This window comes from Tetrao urogallus, assembly GCF_951394365.1.
Source record: "Tetrao urogallus genome assembly, chromosome: 8".
Taxonomy (NCBI): Eukaryota; Metazoa; Chordata; class Aves; order Galliformes; family Phasianidae; genus Tetrao; species Tetrao urogallus.
Window position 1 is genome coordinate 24,726,819 of NC_136821.1, and position 21,755 is coordinate 24,748,573.

Here is a 21,755-nt window from a genome sequence, read left to right on the forward strand (position 1 = left end):
ATCAAAATGCAATAATTTGGGGCGTGTCAGGCTTCTAAAGAACACATGCATTAAAAGGCTGCTTATTATTGGTGTACTCAACACTACAGTGGAACAATCCTCTTAAAGATACCGTATTGATTAGTTTCTTGCATTTTGCTGCACTGAAGATGGTAGATTTTTGTCATAAATAGGAAACAGATCCTTGCATTTCTTCTGGGAGTGGAAGATTTCATGTAAACATGTGCTCTTTAATTTGGTTTATTGGAATCAATGATTTTTGCATTCTCTAGCGCTAAGGGTTTTAAAGGACACTTTTCAAACAATCTCAAAAATATCTCTGATATCCGAGTTTTGTATGCCGGTGAATGCTCTGTGATTGCTTAGGATTGCAAACATTACTTCAAATTGCTGCTGTGTGAAATTGGTACCGTGGTTGTGTTTTGTGGAAAAGCAGTAAGAATGATGATTATTGAAAGAAATGCCTTTTCACTCTACAGTATTAATTAGAAGAAAATGTTGCATGTTTTTCTTAACAGGAAAGTAGAAGTAGACCACACATCATCCAAAGAACTTCTGGAACACAAGCCTCCAAGCAGCTGCAGGACCATGGTATAGTTTTGCTTATGAGTTTTTCAATATTGGAAATAGTTGTATGTATAACTTGAATAATTTGAATATTTGGCTAATAGAGATATTTAAAATTGTTGATCATTTAGAAACACTTGGAAAATAAATACTAAACTTTTTTTTTCAATAATTATTGCAATGGATCTCAGAAAAGTAACTGACAGATTTCCATCTATGAAGAGCAACCAACTTTCTTCTGCAGATCGTATAATTTAATCAGTGATAGGAATGCTATTGAGGAATAGAAATGAAAGAAAACATATATCCTAAGCCCAGTCTACAATCTTTCTATCTTCCCTTGCGTGCTTTAATTCTAAATTTAGATTGCCAAGTGACTTGAGTTTTGATATGAAATACTTACTGCGTATTTTACAAGAATGAACTTTTCAGTATCAAATGTTATTCTAACTTTGGTGATCTTAATCTCTTTTTGGACTTTATACTAGCAGTTTGAAATAATGCCACGAAATTCTTAAATTCTGATTTGTACAGGGACTGAATCTAGTTCCAAATGGCCCTTTATCTCTGAACTATTGTGGCTGAAGAGAAAGAGAAGAAGGAGAGCAGTGAGTACAGATGTGACCCTTAGTTAAGAACATTTATAAAAACAAAGCCCAAACCATCCAGTTTGGATTTTGAGTTAACAGAAGCTTTAGAAAATAAATATTTTTGTAGCTTGAAATTGCTGTGTAATACAATTATCAAACAATTAAATTACATAAAAGCAAAACTATACATCAGTTGAACGGAAGATTAGTAATGAAAATGACTTTAGAAATTGGAGTGAGTTTTAGATTTCAAATCTGCTTGATAAAGATTATTTTTAGATAAAATATTGCTATTTGAAGGTAGCTGATTTTATTTTCACTTGGTGTGTTAAGTAGCGTGATCAAAGAAGAACTCCAAATAAGGACATCTAATTTGACTGGGTTACTGAGAGAACAAAAGTTGACAGTCCTCGTGATCTACACATGCATATGCATGAGAGCAAGAGGAATAATTGGGTTTAAGAAAAATAATCTGTATTTCTTCACTGACTTGTACAATTCGTGGCTTATTTTTGGAGGGCTCATCTATTTTTAGAAACTTTCTCTTCAATTCTGTGATGAATTGTACCCAACGGTTCCAGCAGTTCCAGCACTTGACATTTTTTTTTTCTCCTTTGTCTAAGTAAGGAGGGAAGCAGTGGTGACTTCCGTACTGAACCAAAAAGTAAATTCTAAACTTATTCCAAATGATGCAGCTCAGATTCCCAGCCAGTGTCAATTATCAAAGCTCACCAAGTTGGTGGAGTATTTACCATAGTAGAAGGTCTGACTCACTTCGGATAGACTTACAAACTTTGCAAAATATGTACAGGTAATCCTATTAAATCAGCAACTGCAGTTTGTTTGTTTTTTGTTTTTGAAAATTCTTCCATCTTCATGATTTCTCAGAGTTTCTTTAATCCATCAGGCATCTCGTGGTGTCTTTGAAGAAATGAAATATCTGGAGCTCATGATTGTCAATGACCACAAAATGGTAGGTGTATCAATTCAGCGATTCCTTGTGGTTATAATTTGTATACCGATGAACGACGCATTATCAAGTCCTTTTGGGATCAAATATTTCATTTATCAGCAGCTGGTAGTGATAATACTCTAAGACGTAGGCTATAATACCAGTACAATTTGTTTGATTCACAAAGTATTTCTTATTTGTTTAAAATGACAAAAAGGGGGAAAAAAGTCATTATTGAGGATAAACTGGAAAAAACGAGACCAGCTGATATCTGTAATATTGCTTTCACATATTATGCCAGGTATCAAAGTGCCATTATGATACCTCTATTAAAAATGGAAAAGAGAATTGTCAATGGAGCAGTGTGTGTTTTTAAGAGAGATTATTGTTCAGTTTCCACTTTTTGGGAATCCCATGTCTCAGTATTGAAATGTTTTAACCACTGAACTATTGGACAGAAAGTTGATTGTTGTTACATGTTATCATAGTCTTACATGTAAGTTATATAGAATATTCTCCTTCTACTTTCTTTCTCTTCTTTCTCTCAAATTTTCTGTGATTTTTTTTTTTTCTGCTAGAATGCACCTGCCCCGTAGTTGGTAAAAAGGTTTTTTTTTCCTCTGTAAGACTCAGGTAACTCTGACTCTCTCAGTAAGAGTTATGTGTATTTCCTGAGCTGTGGTTTATTCTGATGAGTACTTCTCATTTTGTGTTTTTGTAGATGCCAAACTGCTTTGGTACTCTGAAAATATGATACACATGTTTTCAGAACTTGTCTGAAGTGATCCCTTCTTGGAATCCAGTAGCTACATTTTAGCCAGAGCACATGGCTAAAATATTAAGTATAGGTTTAAATTTTTTTCTAGTAAGGAAGAACATACTGCAACTCATAGCAAGTTCCTCAAGAACAACTTGATTTTTGCCTCATTTTGAGCCTCGTTTTAAGGAAATTTAGCTTTCCCAACTTGCCTCTTAGTATGATTTTGCTTCTCTGTTTGCAAAACCTTTTTTAAAAAGCAAATTATGTTTATGAACATTCAGCTTATTTTATTTGCAAGTTGTAACAATTTTGAAGTTTCTATACAAGCTCATTGAATCTATCATGCTGCAGTATGTTTTCCCAGTTATTTTTGGTGTTTTGGACTCTTTTGTCAGCACTGAAGGATAATGTAAAAGAGTCAGTCTCAGAGCAGGATGCAGTATTTTGCAGATAATACAACCTTTCCAGAAATATTTTACAAACTGTACAAGTACTCTGGCTTGAAAATAACATACATTTAATCTGCATCAAATCAGCAACTTGGAGGAAACTTGCATGGGCAAGAATAGTAGGACAAACATTTATTCAACCATTTTCGTTTGTAAACCTATGTGCAAGGGGAGGAGTGTTCACATGTTAGTAATATGGTAGGCAGAGTAAATGAAGTTACAGATATTTTCTTATCTTGTCTGAGATCTGTGGATGGTACTTTTTATAACGAGAACATTTCTGTGTCTGGTTCCTCTGCCCTCTCTTGTTAACAGACATGCTTACAGTACAACCATCCTGTTCCTTAGGCTTGTAACAGATGCTAACTGTTGCCTCCTAGCAAGCTTTATTTGTTAGAACTTGAGACCACAGACACTCGAGATGACTTGCTTCAGAATTTTCAGTGACTCAGAAGCTTATTTTCAAGGAATAAAACAGATATGCTTAAGGCAGCATTCATGAGTCTGAGTTTTTGCGGACCTTTAAGGATTTCAGTTTACCAGTAGAGGGCAGATTTCTCCTGCAGAAGATTGCATGTTGGAAGTAGTGTCTTAAACCTCTTTGAACGTTGTGTTATTAAGTGATCAATATGTTTTTTCACAAAATTATCACTTCCTCTAGCACTAAAAACACATATAAACGTATTTAAATTGTTGAACACTTTACAAGCTGACTGTTTAATTTCTGTTTTAGGAGCTATGTTTAATGACATCAAATACTGGTATTGATTCTAATATTTAAGTAGTATTCTGAAAACAAGAATGTTTTCAAAGCATATTATTTTAATTTTCCATTTCTGAGACAATTTGACATTGCATCAAAACAAAGATAACCAAGCAGCTCTTCCCCCATTGTTTTTGTTCTAGTATCCTGGTTCCCTAGGGAGCAAAGTGAATCCCATAACATGGCTGCTATTCTCAGTGTGCATCCTAAGCACTAATACTGCAGCTGGCAGTGAACACCTGCATCTGTTTAAAACAAAAACAAAACAAAAAACAAACACCAAACACTTTTCTGCAGTCAAATGAATGAGTCTCAGCCATTGTTAAACAGTTTGGTGAACTTATGTTGTCTCCGTGGTATTTTGCCTGTATAAAACTAGCTTGCTTGTGCAAAAGTAACGAACTTAAAGTGGTAGAAAAAAATGTTATCTGACATGGAGAAGGTAACTTTGAAGACTGCAAATCATTTTGTGTAATACAATTTTGTTTTATAATTTTAAGGTTTATTGAGGTTTTTTGAGGTCATGAATTCATGCTTAGACACTAAGGCAGTGACTTGGAGATCCATGATCCTTGAGGTCCCTTCCAACCCTGGCCATTCTGTGACTTTGGAAAAACTGGTATTGGGCAGAAGGGATTTGTGGGGCAGGATGTGGAAAGACATAAGCAATTACAGTGACATGCACAGGAAATAGGAGGCAGAGCTTGTAATACAGCTCATTGAAGTCTATGAAAATGGGAAAAAAGAGTTTGATAGTCACCTTAACTCTTTTGACACTGAAAACACACCTTTACTTTTACCATGTGTTCCCTTTTCTTCTTGTTGTCATAACTCATTGCTACTGTCATAAAAATTTGGTGTTATAGTAAAGACAGAATGCCCTTGCAAAGAGTTGCACACAAGGCAACTGAGAAATGTCTCCACTTCGGGTTTTGTAATTAATGCTATGGAATGTGGCTAGTACTGTCTAATACTTAACTCAGCAGGTTAAGCGCACTTCTAATGGGTACAACATTCTCTCATTACAAGCTCACGTTTATGGGCTCTAGAGATAGAATGTAATTTTGTCTTGAACATTTGAACTCTGCTTCTAGATATGATATTTCTTGTGGTTAAATGATTCTTCAGGGATTCTTGAAGATGAGATATAGGCTGTTAAGTTTTGAGTTTTTCCCCACAGTCTTTCTTAAAATATTAATTTTCCTTCCTTGCTTTAAAGTTACTGCACAGTAATAAATATTTACATTCTCACTGTGTTCTTTTTCTTCTTATAGTTCAAAAAGCATCGTTCTTCAAATGCGTACACAAACAATTTTGCCAAATCTGTGGTGAACCTTGTAGATGCTGTAAGTATCTGTGTGTCTTCTGAAAACTGTATCACTGATTTTATTAGTTTAGCACTGTATTTAAAAAGTTAACGTTAGCAGGTAGCAGGATTAAAAAATAAGCAGCTATAAAAATTTCATTTTACATCTCATTTCTGGTCGCAAGATAGTGTGCGGTGGATGTGTAAGGAACCACCAAATTATTCTGGGAATTTTTCACAAGACTTCTATCTGCCTGACTCTACCTTTATCGGGGTGGATTTCAAACTTGAAGCAGTATTGGTCACTGCTTAAGAATAAGTTCAATTGAGTTTACATTAATGAAATGCATCTAACTGTAAGTGGTTGAAGCTGCAAATTTCTTCACTTACACACTGGGCAAAAAAACCTAAAGAATGTTCTCCTCTTTATATCTACTAAAATCTACAGTTGAAGACAAAATTGCCATTGTACCACTGATACAGATACCATAGTTGTATTTTTTACAAGAAATTTTGACAATGCATAGAACACATGAGCTAGAAATAAGATTTGTAGGAAAATTTGACTTTGTTGCTTTTCAGAGTTGTGTTTGCAGTGAAGGCAGGATGGATTTTTGGTAGAGATGAACACAATGAGTGGTTTGTATAGCTTTGAGGAAGCAAAACGATATTTTATATTCTCTGTTTTATGTGAAGTATTGTTTGTTGAAAATTTAGGTGAGTATAATTATAATACACAAAATAATGGAAGTGTTTTATAATATTTTTGTGTAACCATCTGAAAATGTTAACTAATAGAAATGATGTTGTTGGTGTTTATATTGCACATGTCCAAAGCAAAGGTGCTATCCCCATCTTCTTCTCATGTGATCAGTATTTCTAGGTATTTCTTCTGCGTTTTAACAACTATTTAACCATCTTGTCTTTCTCTGATTGTTCCTTCTGTTTTTCCATTTTCCTTTGCTGTGTGTGTTTACAGAAACATTCTGCATCTCTCCAGAGTAGAATTCAGTCATATTGTAGGAATCTTGCAAAATGTCATCCTAGTGGCATTCTCTGTAACTGGAGCATGAATTTCTGCCTTGTTATTCCTTCATGCTCCTAGGGAGTGAGTTTTATTTCTTATTGAATAGTATTCAGAAGATACTGGCTTTCAGAGATTTCAGTTACTCTGCTCTCTTTGCCACCTTTTCGTTCCTGTTTGCTTCAAGAAATACAGTTTTCATCTCAGCAAACATTGATCCAGCCATATATAATCTCAGTTCTAATTTTTATCATTTTTTCTCAAACACGTAACCATCTTCTTGTGCATGTCCTCAGCCTGCCTCCCTCACAGCAAAGCATATTAGTATTCTTTCTTCTTTAAAAGTGCTTGGATAAAACTGAGCTTGTCTGGTAGCACTCTGTCTCTTCTGTATGTACCTCCTTTGTTTCTGAATATTATGCACTGACATTTTTTAAAGTACAGAAAGTCTAGCATGCTAGCTGGTGCTAGTTTGTTCATTACAAACACCATAACTTAAGGAAGATATTGGCAGTTCTCATTGTATGTTGCAGTTATGGCTTGAAAACAAGCTAATGAAAACATATCTTTAATATGGTGACTTATGGAATGACTGAGTAGCTTTTACAAATGTATAGATTAAGCAGCTAATGGATTAATTATTAAAAGCTTTTTAGATCATAACTGAGCATGTTTCAGTAGGTGTTCTTTGTGTCCCATGAAATGCTTTAGATCAGCAGGCTGTCTGTTATGGATAAAGAATATATCTTGGAGATCTGTCATTCCCTTGGTCAACAAAATGTGGCATCTTATGTCCTGAACCTAAAGAGAGCAGCTGTTTTCTTTCAGTAGCAAATACCATGCACAACGTTAAAATGGATCTTTTAAGGATGATTTGTAATGGTTAGGGCCTGGTTGTCGTTTACTTATCTACTACTACGGGGACATTAAAATTAACGTAAAATATAATATTCATACATTGCTTAAGCTACATGAAGTGATGTTCTTATAAACGAAAATCAAGCTCTGTGTGATTTAAATTTTGTACTAGAGGAAGTTATTTTTGACTGAAGAACTCTCTCTGGCGCTTTTTTTTTTTTTTTTTTTTTTTTGAGATCACCCTGTGTACCTTTACATTTCTGCTTTGCGGATCTTTGTTCAGGTTTTGTAAGAGACTGAATTAAGTCATTTGTGAGAATTAAGTCATTGAGAATTATAGAGAACAGGGAATCACTAAAAAAAATGAAGGAAGATAATTTTTTGGAATTTTTTGTTGTTTTTTTTTTTTGTTGTTGTTGTTATTTTTTGTCCTGTCAATCAGAAGTTAGGTTGATGAGATGATTAACTTGCAGGAAATCCAAGGCATTACCAGCTAACTGTTTCCCCGTGTTTCCCTCCTGATTTATCCCTCTTGTCCTTCCGCTTTACTCTTACTGGCTAACTGTGCATGTCTGACCCAGTGTTCTACTCCTGTGCCTGTCCTGTCTCTGCCTTCAGATATACAAGGAACAGCTGAACACCAGGGTGGTCCTTGTTGCTGTGGAAACTTGGACAGACAGAGATCGTATTAATATTCACCCTGACCCATTGCAGATGCTTCATGATTTCTCCAAGTATCGGCAGCACTACATCAAGCAGCACGCTGATGCTGTGCACCTTCTCTCGTATGTACTGTTATACAGCGATTAAGACCATTATTGTTCTACCTACTTTTCTGTCTATTGCTTTTCTGTACCTGTCTTTTAATTACCTTTTTGCTTGTTGCTCATTACATCATCATCTGCCTGCTTTAACAAGTTATACCTATTTTTAGTGCATTAATCTATTTGTAATGCACGTAGTATGTACCATGGTCATACTTATATGTATGTATAATATAAGTGCAAAATGAAAGCTTAATGTCTTTGCAGCCTGGAGACAGTGTCAGACAATTGAAATGTCTCCTGATGAGCCCTTAAGGACACTTGCTTTTCTTAATGATCTGTAAGGCACAATGAAGAACAGGAGAGGGCAGGCTGACAGCATTATGTGTTGCCGCCAAAACATGTTTATTTACACATGTAGCTACAGTTGCATGTAATGTAAGTAACATGTAACTGCAGTTATGTGTTACTGTAACAGTAGAAGGTCTCTTCCTGCAGGGATACAATAGACTCTTAACATAAGTGCTGCCTTTTTGAGGGAAGGGCGGGTTGGGCAGTTAGCCACAACATCAATCTTAGGCAACTCTATCTATTACTTCACAGCGTAGTAAAGAGAAGGAAGAGTGTGGTTCACTGTTAAGCATAAGGATTTTAACCCTTTCCCAGCCACACTGCAGAGGGTGGAATAACAAATACTCCTCTTATTATTCATTTTTTACTGGGGAGCATTAAGATAAAGGCTGGAGGAAATTCTTCATCCTCTGTCATAGCTGCACTGCCTTAATATAGATGCTGAAACAATACTAATTTTGCTTCTCATTAGATATGCAAGCACTGATGATGTGCACTTTAGTTACTTTTATGTGTGTATTGTCTTACTTGCTGAATAGATGTTCTAACTCTCTAACTGTTGTCTTGATTGTGAATCAAGATTCTTTTGTAAATGTAAAGTTTCAGCTTTTAGGAGTGACAAGTGATTGAAGACTGCTACAGGGACCTTGTCTGAATTTCTTCCTGCTTCAGTATCTGAAATCTCAAATTGCTATTAAGTGATATTTTATAAAACAGTATCTTTGTAAAAATAAATAGAATAAGCTAAATGTGGCAGCGTGAGGTACCAAAGAAGGTGAAATCCATAGCTGAGTGAAAGATAAGAGTGTTCAAAGTAATAACACATCTGAAAAGGATAATATCCCAAGGCTGGGGCTGACTTTCCTGAAGGTATCTGTGCATCTGATAAGATCCCATTTGATGCATGCATGCTGGGGTCAATTGTCAATTTTACTACTTTTGCTGTTTATTACTTTTGTTGTTCAAAAAACAAAAAAGTAATAGTTATGGTAAAATCTTTCCCACAGTGTTCTGAAACACTGTTATTCCTCAAAATAAAAAGTAGAGATGACATTTTTATGAGTAGCCATTTTTATTAAATGGAGCAGCGAACACTGACAGTCTAATATTATTGCACTCATATGCTAACCAAATTTGAGAATCATAGAATGGCTTGGGTTGGAATGGACCCAATATCTAGGATATCATCTAGTTCCAACCACCTGCAGCCATGCCAACCACTAAATGAAGCACTTCACTTAGCACGTCCGTATTTAAATTTGGAGTTGAAACAGAACTTGAACGGTTTTATTTTAGATGTATCACCATTGTGAATGATCATTTCAGTGCAGAATTGCTTCTTGACAGATTATAAACTGGAATACAGAATCTCAAGGTTTGAGAAAGCCTCCAAGCTGATCTAGTTCAATGATCATCCCTCTGTGTCACCAGTATTTCCACACAAAACCATGTCCCTCAGTACAACATCTAAATGTTTCTTAAACACCTCCAGGGACAGTGACTCCACTGCCTCCCTGGGCAGCCCATTCCAGCACCTGACCATTCTAATATCCAACCTGAAACTGGTGCAACTTGAAGCCATTCCCTCTCGTCCTATTGCTAGTTACATGGAAGAAGAGGCTGGTCCCCATCTCGCCACAACCTCCCTTTTGATAGTTAAAGAGAGAGATGATGGCCCCTGAGGCCTCCTCTTTTTCAGACTGAACAATCCTGCTTCCCTCAGCTACTCCTTGTCAGACCTCTGTGCTCCAGACTACTCCCAGCTTTGCTGCCCTTCTCTGCGCATGCTCCAGGGCCACAATGTCTTTCTTTTAGTGAGGGATGCAGAACTGAACACAGTACCTGAGGTGTGGCCTCACCAGAGCTGAGTACAGGAGGACAGTCACCTTCCTGCTGGCAAAGTATTCATTATTATATTTTTAGAGGAAATGTTGTTGTATTTTCTTAGCAATCTGCTCGGTTTGTTTCTGGCTGTTTTGTCTGTGGGTTGGGACTGATACTGACTGTTAAAGATAAAAATAGGTTTTTTTGGCTGACGTTTGTGTCTTACCTCTTTTTATGTCAGTGTTCTTTTTGTAAACTTATACCAACCGTTGATGTTAGATGAGCACTACTGTGTGTGTAATGTGGAAGTTTAATATTCGGTAAGTTCTTGGTGCTCAATGTTAACATGTTATGCTCACTTTATTTTTGTCTGTTCATAAGGAATGTGACATTTCATTACAAAAGGAGCAGCTTAAGTTATTTTGGAGGGGTTTGCTCTGTGACCAGAGGAGTAGGAGTGAATGAGGTAACTTTTTCTACCACTAAATTGTAGTAAAATAGAAACTTTTATAACCATGGAGTTCATATGTTTCAGTGTTCAGACTTTAAAGATCATTCATATATTAAAAAGATTGACACTTTGCAGCCAACCTTCTTGTGTTATCACTAAAGTTCTGCCCACTATGCATTTTGTTTAAAAGTGCATCCCCTCTATCTTCATTTTACTCTCACTGGAGTCTGAAATTTTTTTAGCATATTTGGTAAATATGGACCAAAAATCTCAGAGTAGGATATTTGAAATATAACACCACAATTCCTTCTAGGTTCTTTTACTGTAAGAGGTTTGGTCTTCTGATGTACTGATGATGTAGTTCTAACTTTTTTTTTTTTAAATTTAAAAGCTAAGATCATTAAAGCTAGCCCCTGTGTATTGATATTTTTCTTATTAATATTTTTAACCTCAGTGCAGTCTTAGATCTAGTATGACAATCACATGTTTTGACATGGACTAATCATGTTATACAGTAATTAAATTGCATATATCAAACAGACTGTTCTCTGTAGGTTGACCAGTGTACAGGATTCCCCTCAGAATAAGAGGAGGATTTTTTCTGTGAGGTACTTCATTGTGTTCATTTTTACTGTATGCACAAATAATTGTGACTGGCTGGGCAGAGTCGCTTTGTGAAATACTAGCTGCATAGTAAGGCAAAATGAGCTGGCATTGTATTCATCTTTTTCTTTTTTTTTTTTTTTCTTCAAATGTAGTATGGCCTCCCATTAGCCATGGCACAGGAATTAGCACAAAGCCTTGCTCAGAACCTTGGAATACAGTGGGAGCCAGCTGCCAGGAAACCGAGTATGTACATGAATATGGAGCCACCTCTTGTCCTTCTTACCTCAAGCTATAAGAACTCTTTACTTTGTAATATTTGAAATGAACGTCATACTTATAACCAAAGAATGAGAAATTTTGTTTTTTGAAATATACTCACCAATATTTGAGTTTAAGCAAGTGAAAATCTCTAGTTTAGCACTTGTTTTGCAATGACCTCAGCAATGTCTTGAGTTAGGAGGTTAAATTAATAATCAGCGTTCAAATGCATCGTGCAAAAACACTGCTAGCTTAAAAACCATAGACCAGACCTAAAAAGAAACAAAGAAAAACCGCCTTACTTCAGATGAAGAAATTGAAGAATCTGTAACCTAATGACATTTGCCCAACTTGGTATCTGGCTGCTTCACGTCTACAAAATTAGCTTGATGTGGCCTGACGCATTACAAAAGCTGCTGCAAAAGTCATTTTGGGGGCTAAAGAAATTAAAGCAATTTGGTTATGTTATCTCTTTGTTCCTTCTGTAAAACTGAGTAATAAGAGTGACTTGATTTTAGAATCACTTCAGAAATCTGTGAATTAGGACACAATGTGAAGGGAGCAGTTGTAAAATCACTGTTACTGTGTGTATTCACACTGCCTGTGCTGAGAGCACATGGGGAAGAATCTTGCCCGCTATGTTTAGCATTCTAAACTGCCTGAAACACTGTGTTGAAAGTGTGCGCTTTTATATGATGATGGGAAAGGAACACGTTAACTTTAAGTATATTAATATTTCTTCAGTTGGTCTGTTTTTTAGGGCTGAATAGCCAAGCAGTCTGTTAATTTTTGTACAATTTGTATAATTAGTCATGGTCCAGTTTATTGTGAGTACTTTATTTTTATTGCAAGGGTATTTATAACTGCTTTCCTTTTCTGTTGTATTTTGATCTTGTCTGAGAAGAGTGTGACTGCACTGAATCCTGGGGTGGTTGCATCATGGAGGAAACAGGGTACGTCATTACTCTCAGTAACTGAGCGCTCCGGAATGAATTCATAGTTTACATTCTGACATTAATGTTTATGTATTGGACATCGTCCATGTGTTTTAGTACTAATAAATGAAAACCTGGAAGAGATTTACAGTACAAAAAATGGTATGATCCCTCTGCCCCCTTCCAGTTGATATTTCAAGGCATTTACTCAGCTGATTCTTTGCTATTTTAGGGTATATCATTCCAGAAAATTCTCCAAGTGCAGCATAGCAGAATACAAAGAATTTTTACTTCGTGGTGGAGGTGCCTGTCTTTTCAACAGGCCAACAAAGGTAATAAACGTGTTGGTAGTCACTACCTCTGCTAAACATAGTGAAAATGAAATTGTTCCACTAAAACATCTGTTCTTGGATTTATTAAAACATCCGTGTGCATATTTTCTTGAGGCTACTTGTGGTTAACTGGATGTTCACTTCCATAGCATTTAAAAGTAACCTGAAGAGGAATCATATAATGTGTTTTCTATTAATTCCTAATTTTGCAAATAATGACAAACCTTGCAGTTGATTTGCATAGCTAGACACACATCACTTTAGCACAAAGGCACTGCCTGTTAAGCTGGAAGTAGTGCAAAACAAATCCAGAAGTGCATGCTCTACGTTCACTCAATTCTTGAGCTTTTTGCTTGATGTTACTGAAAGGAATGAATCTATTTCTTAGTTTGTTAATTGGCAAATAAATAGTTTACTGCATATAGACAGCAGCAGCTTCTGTTTTTACTGAAGTTCATTTCATTGCTGATGTACAATTAACAAAATGTAATTTACAATTATTTCCTTGTACCATCCATCCATTTTGTCATTAAAAACTCAGCAAGGTCGTATTTTTTTCTATGGTGACGCGAGCGTGACATCCCTCTAAAGCAGCCAAGTAGTGTAAAAATGCTCCATGTGGCTCTTTTTTCAAATCAATCCAAAGTATTAATACTCTGTTTAATTATGATGTCAAACTTGCTGCCCTTGTGGAATTCAGCATCACATGGCCCATTAGAGTGTGTTTTCTGTGCTACGGAAAACTACCTTGCACAGTTAACTAAAAAAATTTGCTTGTTGGTGTTTTTTAATCTTTTCCTCAAGTAGCAATTTTTGCTTACAGAATAAGAATGTAAGGATTAGAGAAAAAAGTAAGTAGAGAGAAAGGAAAAAGTGTTTTATCTTTTGTGATTAAAATAGGATAATTTTCTAGTAGGGCAATATGAAGTAATTATCAAATTGACTGCATACAGAATACAAATGTGGTTTACTTGGGTAAAAATGGTCCCAACAATGGTTGAAATTCCCTTTATATGTTACCTATGTTAGTGTTTTGCAGCCTTGAAATTAAAGGAAATAACTGGGGGGAAAAAAAGTTGTATGTCATTTTTTAATCTCATAGTTTGGAGGTAGAAGTCAGGTGGAAAATAGCATGTTTAACTTTAGATTAAAACATGCTCATGTTAAGCAGTCAGCATGATGCTGACTTTTAAGTTTTGGATGCTGTCTTTTTAGTTTGGCCCTGATGTATGTGTATGTGCTTTTTGTTTCTTGCAATTCTCTGACACTTTTGATTATCTTACCAGCTGCAGGCCAAATAACCAGGGCTGTTCAATGGAAAACTGAATTTCAGGTTCTGAATAGCAGATCTTGGTGTTTCCACAGGAGCATAGGAGTGTCAATGGCTTACAGAGAGGAAAAAACAAAGAAAGAAATAAAAAATCAATTTTCTGTATTGACATTGCTAGACAAGAAAGTACATGTGCTTACTGTTTCACTATACTTTTGATTTGGCACCCAAAACTGTATGTTCTACTGATTATCCGTGTAGTTTGTGCTTTCTTTCCTTTAAATGAGGCATTAGTGTTCCCTCTGTTTATTCTTTAAGGAGTTTTAAAGCAGTTTTATGTGATTAAGCTCTGGTCAGCTCTGGCTGACTTCACCTGTAATAACCCTTACCGTTTGCAGGAAGTATCAGGTTGTTATTGGCAGTAGATACTCTGAGAGAGAGAACAGGGAGTGCGTGGAGAGTTGTAAAATGGATATATGAGTGAAAAATGTAATAAGAATAAACTAGTTAAATACTGTAACTGAGAAATGGGTAAGAAGATGTAAATTAAAAAAAAATAAAATCAGTTATACCTTTGATGGCTTATTGCACAGTGTCCTGACTGCCTATTAGAACAGCTGAACTGAAGGACATTCATAGGGCCTTGAAGTTTTAGCCCAGTGCTGTGCATAAAGGCTGACAGGAATTTTGATTTTACATTATAAAAAAATCACACTTGTAGTTATCCTTAGATTTTCATCTACTATCGAAAAACGCAGTTTGATTTGTGAATTACAAAGAGTTATTAATTGTTATTAACTGGGTTGTGGTGCTCTTTTGCTTTCAGCTCTTTGAAACTACTGAGTGTGGAAATGGTTATGTAGAAGCAGGAGAAGAATGCGATTGCGGTTTTCGAATGGCAAGTAATGCATGTAATTCTCACAAAATACATTAAGTTAAATGATTGGTAAGAGAGGAGGAAAGGTCTTGGAAACTGACCTGTTTTGCCTTTTGCTATGAAACAACTCAGTGGAAGGACTACGTTAAACATCATCTTCCAGTGAGAATGAGTGAGTGCAAAGCTGAGATCTGACCTCAGCTGTCTTCCTGTCATGTTGTTGGAAAGGACATGCTGTTTCCTCGTATATTTTGTAGAATCATTTACCCCTTTCCTTTCCCTGGACACTGTGCCTGCAGTGTTAGGTTCCTCGCTGGTGTGCTGGAGATAGGTGTTTGGATTCAGACAATATGAGGAAGCTGTTGTTTTCTTCTCTAATACAGAATTATTTAAGATCTGTTTTGCAAAAGTTTGCCCTGTAGCCTTGAGTCCTAGTTCTGCTATTTTAACGTAGTTACACATAGTTAGTCTTCTTAATTGTTTTTCTGCACTGTGCTATGCTGCACCTGTGCCGAGGTTTCAGAAGGAATGTTTCTCCTTACTGCAATAGCATGTATGCCACTGTTTCCCCCTTGCTTCACTATCTGAGCATTGCAAAGGATTCTTCCACCTTATAATTTCAAGTTGTCAGTGCTGATTTTTTTGTGCTGGTACATGATAGTTTGTTGGAACAATTGGGAAGAAAAAATTATTCTAAATAGAAAACTAAAAAGACCACTTAATATTTTCTTCAGGAATGCTATGCAGACTGTTGTAAGAAGTGCTCTCTTTCTAATGGAGCTCACTGTAGTGATGGACCCTGCTGTAATACATCGTGTCTTGTGAGTATTGTTGTAGTTTGCTATTCTTCCTAATTGTCATTTACAGTCTTTAAAAGATGAAGAAACTGAAATCTTTTTCATCACTTGGAAATAGTTATTGAGAATGTGTTCTGATCTTAGCCAAAAACAAACAAACAAACAGAAAACCCCACCACAAATATATATAAGCATTAAAATGAGCATTCATTCCAAACTGGAATTTTCCATTTTGCTTTTACCTAATCTTACTGTATTCTTCATTTTCTAGTTTTTTCCACGAGGCTATGACTGTAGATATGCTGTGAACGAATGTGATATTGCAGAGTTCTGCACAGGAGATTCTGGCCAGGTATGTAAGGAGCTTCTGTGCTCACACTGTTGTTTATTTGCAAGAGAAAAATCCAGACTAACAAAATGCAGCGTTGTGCGCTCACAAATAACTGTGCTGGTGGAGAGAGAGGGGACTGTTTTTTTTATTTGGTCCTAACAAAATTTGTTAAACATAAATACACAAACCATTAGAAGCTCAGTAAATAAATATTAATTAAAAATATAGCAGACTCAAAATATGATTTTTCTTTTAAAACTTACGTGAGGGTTTTGGTATAGCTTTTATCCCAGACATCCTCCTGTACTCTATAGAATAAGTACTGAGAATATACTGCAAATGTGAATAGGTTCAAAGGCAGTAACAGTAAGATTTTAAGAGATTAAACGGTTTGAAATGCAATTATGTAAAATGTATACACTTACAACAAATTGGGACTAAAATGCTATCTTTTTAAGAGTTCACTTGTGATAATTTTAAAAGTTCTATGCATTTCTGTTGAAAATACTTAACTAGTAAGCTAAGCTGCCAAAAGGTTGGGTTCTTTAAGATAGTCAACACTCAGCACATCTTCTATTTGCAAAGTAGTTTTGGTTGGTTAGGTCATACGTGTTCCTTTTCAGTATTGCAAATTTTGCTTCAGGATTACGTAAGAACGTCTTAACTCTGCTGCAGTCATCTACTGCATCAAGTTCTTAGCATTGAAGAAATAAGATTCAGGGTAGATCGCGTGGTTCTTTGTGTAATTATAGATGATGATACAATCATAGTAACATTTGAGGCATTCACACTTACAGATTTCATTGTAAGCCTTTCATTCTGTAGATGGAGGGTTTCTTTATCTAGAACGGCTGCTCTGGAAGTGGCTGTGATGTATGTTACAGCACTGTGCCCTTTTCAAACCTTCGCTGATCTCTTTTTGATGAAGAAAAGCACCGAGTCTGGTCTACTCTTAGCTTTAGTAATCTGAGGCTTCTGGAGCTAATGAATTCTTCATACCACAATTTTCCAGTGCCAAGAGACTGTGACAGTATGATCATAATAAAACATGTCTCTAGTCTGTGGGGAAGTAGGTTACAACTAATTTCTCTTAATGGCACTGAAATGAATGTAGTGGAAATGTTGCACGAGAGCAAACGTATCCCCAAATATTAGTTATCAAATATCCTGTTCATGAATACATTTGTTTTGATTTTTATTTTGCCCCAACTCCTTAATTTCTTCTGGGGATATGCAGGAAGTTACAATCAAGTCTTGTTTTCGTGGCTCAGGAAGTTAATTTCTTTGTTTTTATGAATAGCTATGAAAATTCCTGCAGCGATTACATTACCTACTTCCTTTGTATGGTTTGCATATTTGAGACCATGCAATCTCCATATGTCATCTTCTGATGTATAATCTTTCTTTTTTTAAGTGTCCACCAAATCTTCATAAACAAGATGGATATGCTTGTGATTCTAATCAGGTATGTGATGTTCTAAAACCCCTGCACATCAACTAATACAAATCAACCAAATACAAATTTTCTTTTTTTTTTTCTCTTAAAACCTGTCTTCTGTATTTATGCATAGATATTTGACTTTTGGACATCGATGTTTTTTGTGCATTATACACTCCATGAATAGTACAAATCTGTAGCTTGAGCAGAATCTGTGTGGTATCTGCATTTTGAATGTAGATATATAATCCATGTAGGTACGTTCTATATGACTCTGTAAATGAGAAGTATAAAGTAGCTGCTGAAATTGCTGTGCATCTTAGGCATCAACCGACTTTGAGAATCTGAGCAAAAATGTGTACTCCATCTATTCCAACTCATGAAAACTTGCACATCCCAAGATGTGGGTGAAGAATAGAATCGGACATTTTGTCAGGGGTGGGAAAGGAAAGGCGAGTGCTCAGTTCTCATTGCTAACCTGTTGTGTTTTGTTTAGGGACGTTGCTATAACGGTGAATGCAAGACAAGAGATAATCAGTGCAAGTATATCTGGGGATCTAGTAGGTTGACTTTTCTTACCTTAAACATACTTTATTTGCAGTTAATTCTTGTCTTTGACTGTATGTTTACTTTTTGTTCTCCCTGCTGTAAGTGTAGGGTTTCTGTAGGCTGCTCTGTGAAACTGACGTGATTGCCAAATGAAATTTCAAGTTGCACACTTATTTGGCAGTGATGACAATGAGACATGGATAGAACAGTAAATACTTAACCCTCATGGGGTTAGATGAGATTAGCAACTTCAAAACAGTGTTACGGGGGGGGAAAAGTGGGTTTGAGGACTTCGGTTTTTTTATAGATCCTGACAGATGTTTTTGGTTGTTCTTGTTGCTTTCTTTTTAATGACAGTTGTCAGTTCCCTTATCTTAGCACTGGTTCATGCTAAAACTGCTTCTTCTATCATTATTATCTCATCCTGTATTCAAGAAAGTTAATACAGTAGTATAAATTTAAATATCCATATCACAAAATTTAGCCCAGATGTGTTGGATAAACTTGTATTTGTGGACTATGCAGCTGACAGAGGATAAATGTTCTGTTCAATGACTTTGAGACAGTTCAGCAGAGGATATCCTGTACTCAAGGACTGAATGTTTTCTTGCATTCCATCTAAACAAACATAGCTGCAAATGCTGATGCTGCCTACTTGAGACTGAAGAATCTCTGCATTTTCAGGGGACGAGAGGGGAGAAATATAGCTTTAACATTTCTTGTCTATCTTAGCACAATATAAAATATGCTATATAGGTGTAAAATTGGATGGAGATAACATTTTCTTTGTGTTCTGATGCCTTTTTATGTGTTATGCTGCCCTCTGATGCTTATTTTATTGATAATATTAAAAACAGTAGAAGTTTTGTTAACTAATTTGTTTGCATCTCACACGTTTATATTTCTATCATTTGTTTTGTTTTCTGTACATGTGATTTTACTGCAAATGACTCTTATTTACCCTTTTTTTTTTTGTTTTCTGCAGTAGAAAAAGTTAGATTAATGTTACATGCAGATGTTAAGAAGTAAACAAAATTAGACTACAGATAAATCCAAGTGAAGAAAACAATACAGTCACTGAAAGGATTGATTTCTAGAATAGTTCCAAGCCGATTGTAAACACTGAGGATTACCTTAGAAAAGCCATTTGTAGGTGGTGTTGGTGTGTTTGGTATTCCCATACCAGAAAACTGCTGCAATAAAATACTTTCATAACCTGTGAAATTCCTTTTTTTTTTTTTTTTTTTGTTCATCAACAGAGTCTTCAGGATCTGACAAATTTTGCTATGAGAAGCTTAATACAGAAGGCACAAAAAAAGGAAACTGTGGAAAGGATGGAGACCGATGGATTCAGTGTAGCAAACAGTAAGTTTGGCTTAGTAGAGCTGATTTCTGTCAAAAAGAAAGATTAATATTGGTGTATTTTTTACTTTTTCATCAGTAATTCAGCAGTGTTTTGCATTATTTTGAATCTTCTCCCCTTCACAATGTTTGCAGCTTGAAAAAGTACCATAGGTGTTTCTGAAGAATCCATGTGTGACTCAGCAATATGCTTTTAAAGAATTCCAGATTTTTTTAAAAAAAGAGTATAAAATAATTTCAATGTTCTCAGAGAAAGTAGGGGCTAAGGCAGCAAAAAGTCAGTTTTATATCCAAATGCCTGAGATTTGGTGTATATATATATTTTGTATGTATAAATACTTATAAAAAAATCCACAAATAAAGAATGTACTTTACCAAAATTAACACACACGCTCTGCGCATTATTATTACTATGTTTCTGTGTTCCTGCAAGTGAAATAAAAAGCAATTAAAAATTCAAACTTCACATTAATGAAAAATGTCGAAGATGTTAAATGAATGAAAATGTGATGTAGCCTGGTGTTACGAAGCTGCGTACGGTTTGGTTCTTTTCCATTGTAGTATAGAACGTGGATAAGTTGTTGTTCACGTGAATGTGATATAAATATTGCTCACTGGCACATTACAATGCACGCCTACTTGTTTCTGCCTCTTGTCAGTAGTACTGTAGTTCCAAACTTATACTCTGAATGTCTGCTGTCTGGCTTATGGCAATGTATTACCTGCTGTCATTAGCAGCATTGTAACTAGTCTTTCTTTTTTTGCAAGTCTACTTCATAACTCTTCTGTTTTTGTTTTTACAGCGATGTTTTCTGTGGCTTTTTGCTCTGCACTAATCTTACTAAAGTTCCACGAGTTGGTCAAGTTCAAGGAGAAATTATCCCAAATTCTTTTTATCATCAAGGACGAATAGTAGACTGCAGGTAAAAGATACTGCGGTGTTTCAAGATGATTTTGGTCTGTCAAATCTAGTTAAATGAAGTTAAATGTATAAATATATTATTTAAAAATAATTGATATCTTACAGTGAAATTATTACTCTGAGTGGTATTTCTTGTGACTAAGAGAAAATATTTCATATTTAAAAAGGGTGAAAAGTGGGCTGCCCTCTCAACCCTTCTATCTGGACTCCACAGTAGCAAAATTGCGTGGTTGAGAGTTTGATGTTCAGCATTATATTTTTCTGGAAAAAAATAATTTTAACTGCCAAAGACCCATAGATTAAAGATAATATCTGCAGAGAAATAACTGTACAAAAAGTGATGGTTGAGAGAAAGGGAATTGTGAAGAGTGGTGACCAGGTAAGATCTTAAGCTACGGTTCATTTAGAGAGCAGGTAAATAGGTTTTAGTTTACTGTGCACACTACTGGATTTATATTTTAAAGATATTGTCAAAATTACTGTCATGCAGAGAGTGCTCTATTAGAGAGATAGAACCTGAGTAATCAATGATTCTTAAGTCTTCTGTTATTTCACAAAATTGTGTATTTGCTTCATTATGTAAACTTCTTTTTGGTCCAACTACTTCAACACTTTGTCCGTGCTATGGACAAAGATTGTAATTTTGTTTGATCTTCCCATATGCTTTAATGTGAGAAAGTCATGAGGATTTTACTATCTACACTGACATGTTTAATATTTTCCAAAAGACTGCAGTCATAATACTAATATTACCTTAAAACTTATTTCTCCTAGTGGTGCTCATGTTCTTTTAGATGATGATACAGATTTAGGTTATGTAGAGGATGGAGCTCCATGCGGTCCTCAAATGATGTGTCTGGACAAAAAGTGCCTGCCAATTCAATCCTTGAACATAAGCAGCTGTCCCATTGGTTCGAATGGAAAAGTCTGTTCCGGTCATGGGGTGAGTCTGTGCCTGCAGTTTGCAGCTGAGCCTCTCCAGCTCTCTGCTAGATGCGATCTTAATGTGTACCCTGTGGTGTTTTCTGCTTGCAAGCGTTCCTGAGACCCGTTGATCTGAAAAACAAACAAAACATGTTAAGATTCTGGGGAACGTTGCCATTCTGTGAAGCAGAGACAACTTTGCTTTCTAAACTATCATCAAATTAGACCTGCAGCTATATCCAGAGTGTTGCTGTATTATCAGGAAAGTTTTACATCAGTCATTGTAAAGACTTCTGTAAAATGTTATCCATATTTCAAGCTACTTCTCATCTTAAAGTTCTTCCTGTATACTAATGCCTTTATTAAGTTGGTCCTGTATTATACCTGATGACTTAATTGTAAAAGGCTGAACCTAAACAGAGATGATATGAACATACTTCATGAACATACACAAATTATAGCATTTTACACTCAGGTGCATTATATTCTTCTACC

The 21,755-nt window shown here is 35.7% G+C and overlaps 1 protein-coding gene across 1 annotated transcript in view; it reads left to right on the forward strand.

Moving 5' to 3' along the window:
• Window positions 1–21,755, forward strand: part of ADAM23 (ADAM metallopeptidase domain 23) — a gene marked incomplete at both ends in the record, with an annotated part of 61,475 nt that overhangs the window by 23,403 nt on the left and 16,317 nt on the right. Inside the window, 17 exons of the mRNA XM_079538880.1 lie at window positions 519–591; window positions 1,102–1,175; window positions 2,065–2,130; window positions 5,356–5,427; window positions 7,888–8,054; window positions 10,590–10,674; window positions 11,418–11,508; window positions 12,428–12,476; window positions 12,691–12,790; window positions 14,887–14,958; window positions 15,672–15,758; window positions 16,006–16,086; window positions 17,480–17,530; window positions 18,000–18,063; window positions 19,312–19,417; window positions 20,218–20,337; window positions 21,111–21,279. Of these exons, the coding sequence (XP_079395006.1) occupies window positions 519–591; window positions 1,102–1,175; window positions 2,065–2,130; window positions 5,356–5,427; window positions 7,888–8,054; window positions 10,590–10,674; window positions 11,418–11,508; window positions 12,428–12,476; window positions 12,691–12,790; window positions 14,887–14,958; window positions 15,672–15,758; window positions 16,006–16,086; window positions 17,480–17,530; window positions 18,000–18,063; window positions 19,312–19,417; window positions 20,218–20,337; window positions 21,111–21,279 (1,527 nt within the window). The remainder of the gene's footprint in view (window positions 1–518; window positions 592–1,101; window positions 1,176–2,064; window positions 2,131–5,355; window positions 5,428–7,887; window positions 8,055–10,589; window positions 10,675–11,417; window positions 11,509–12,427; window positions 12,477–12,690; window positions 12,791–14,886; window positions 14,959–15,671; window positions 15,759–16,005; window positions 16,087–17,479; window positions 17,531–17,999; window positions 18,064–19,311; window positions 19,418–20,217; window positions 20,338–21,110; window positions 21,280–21,755) is intronic.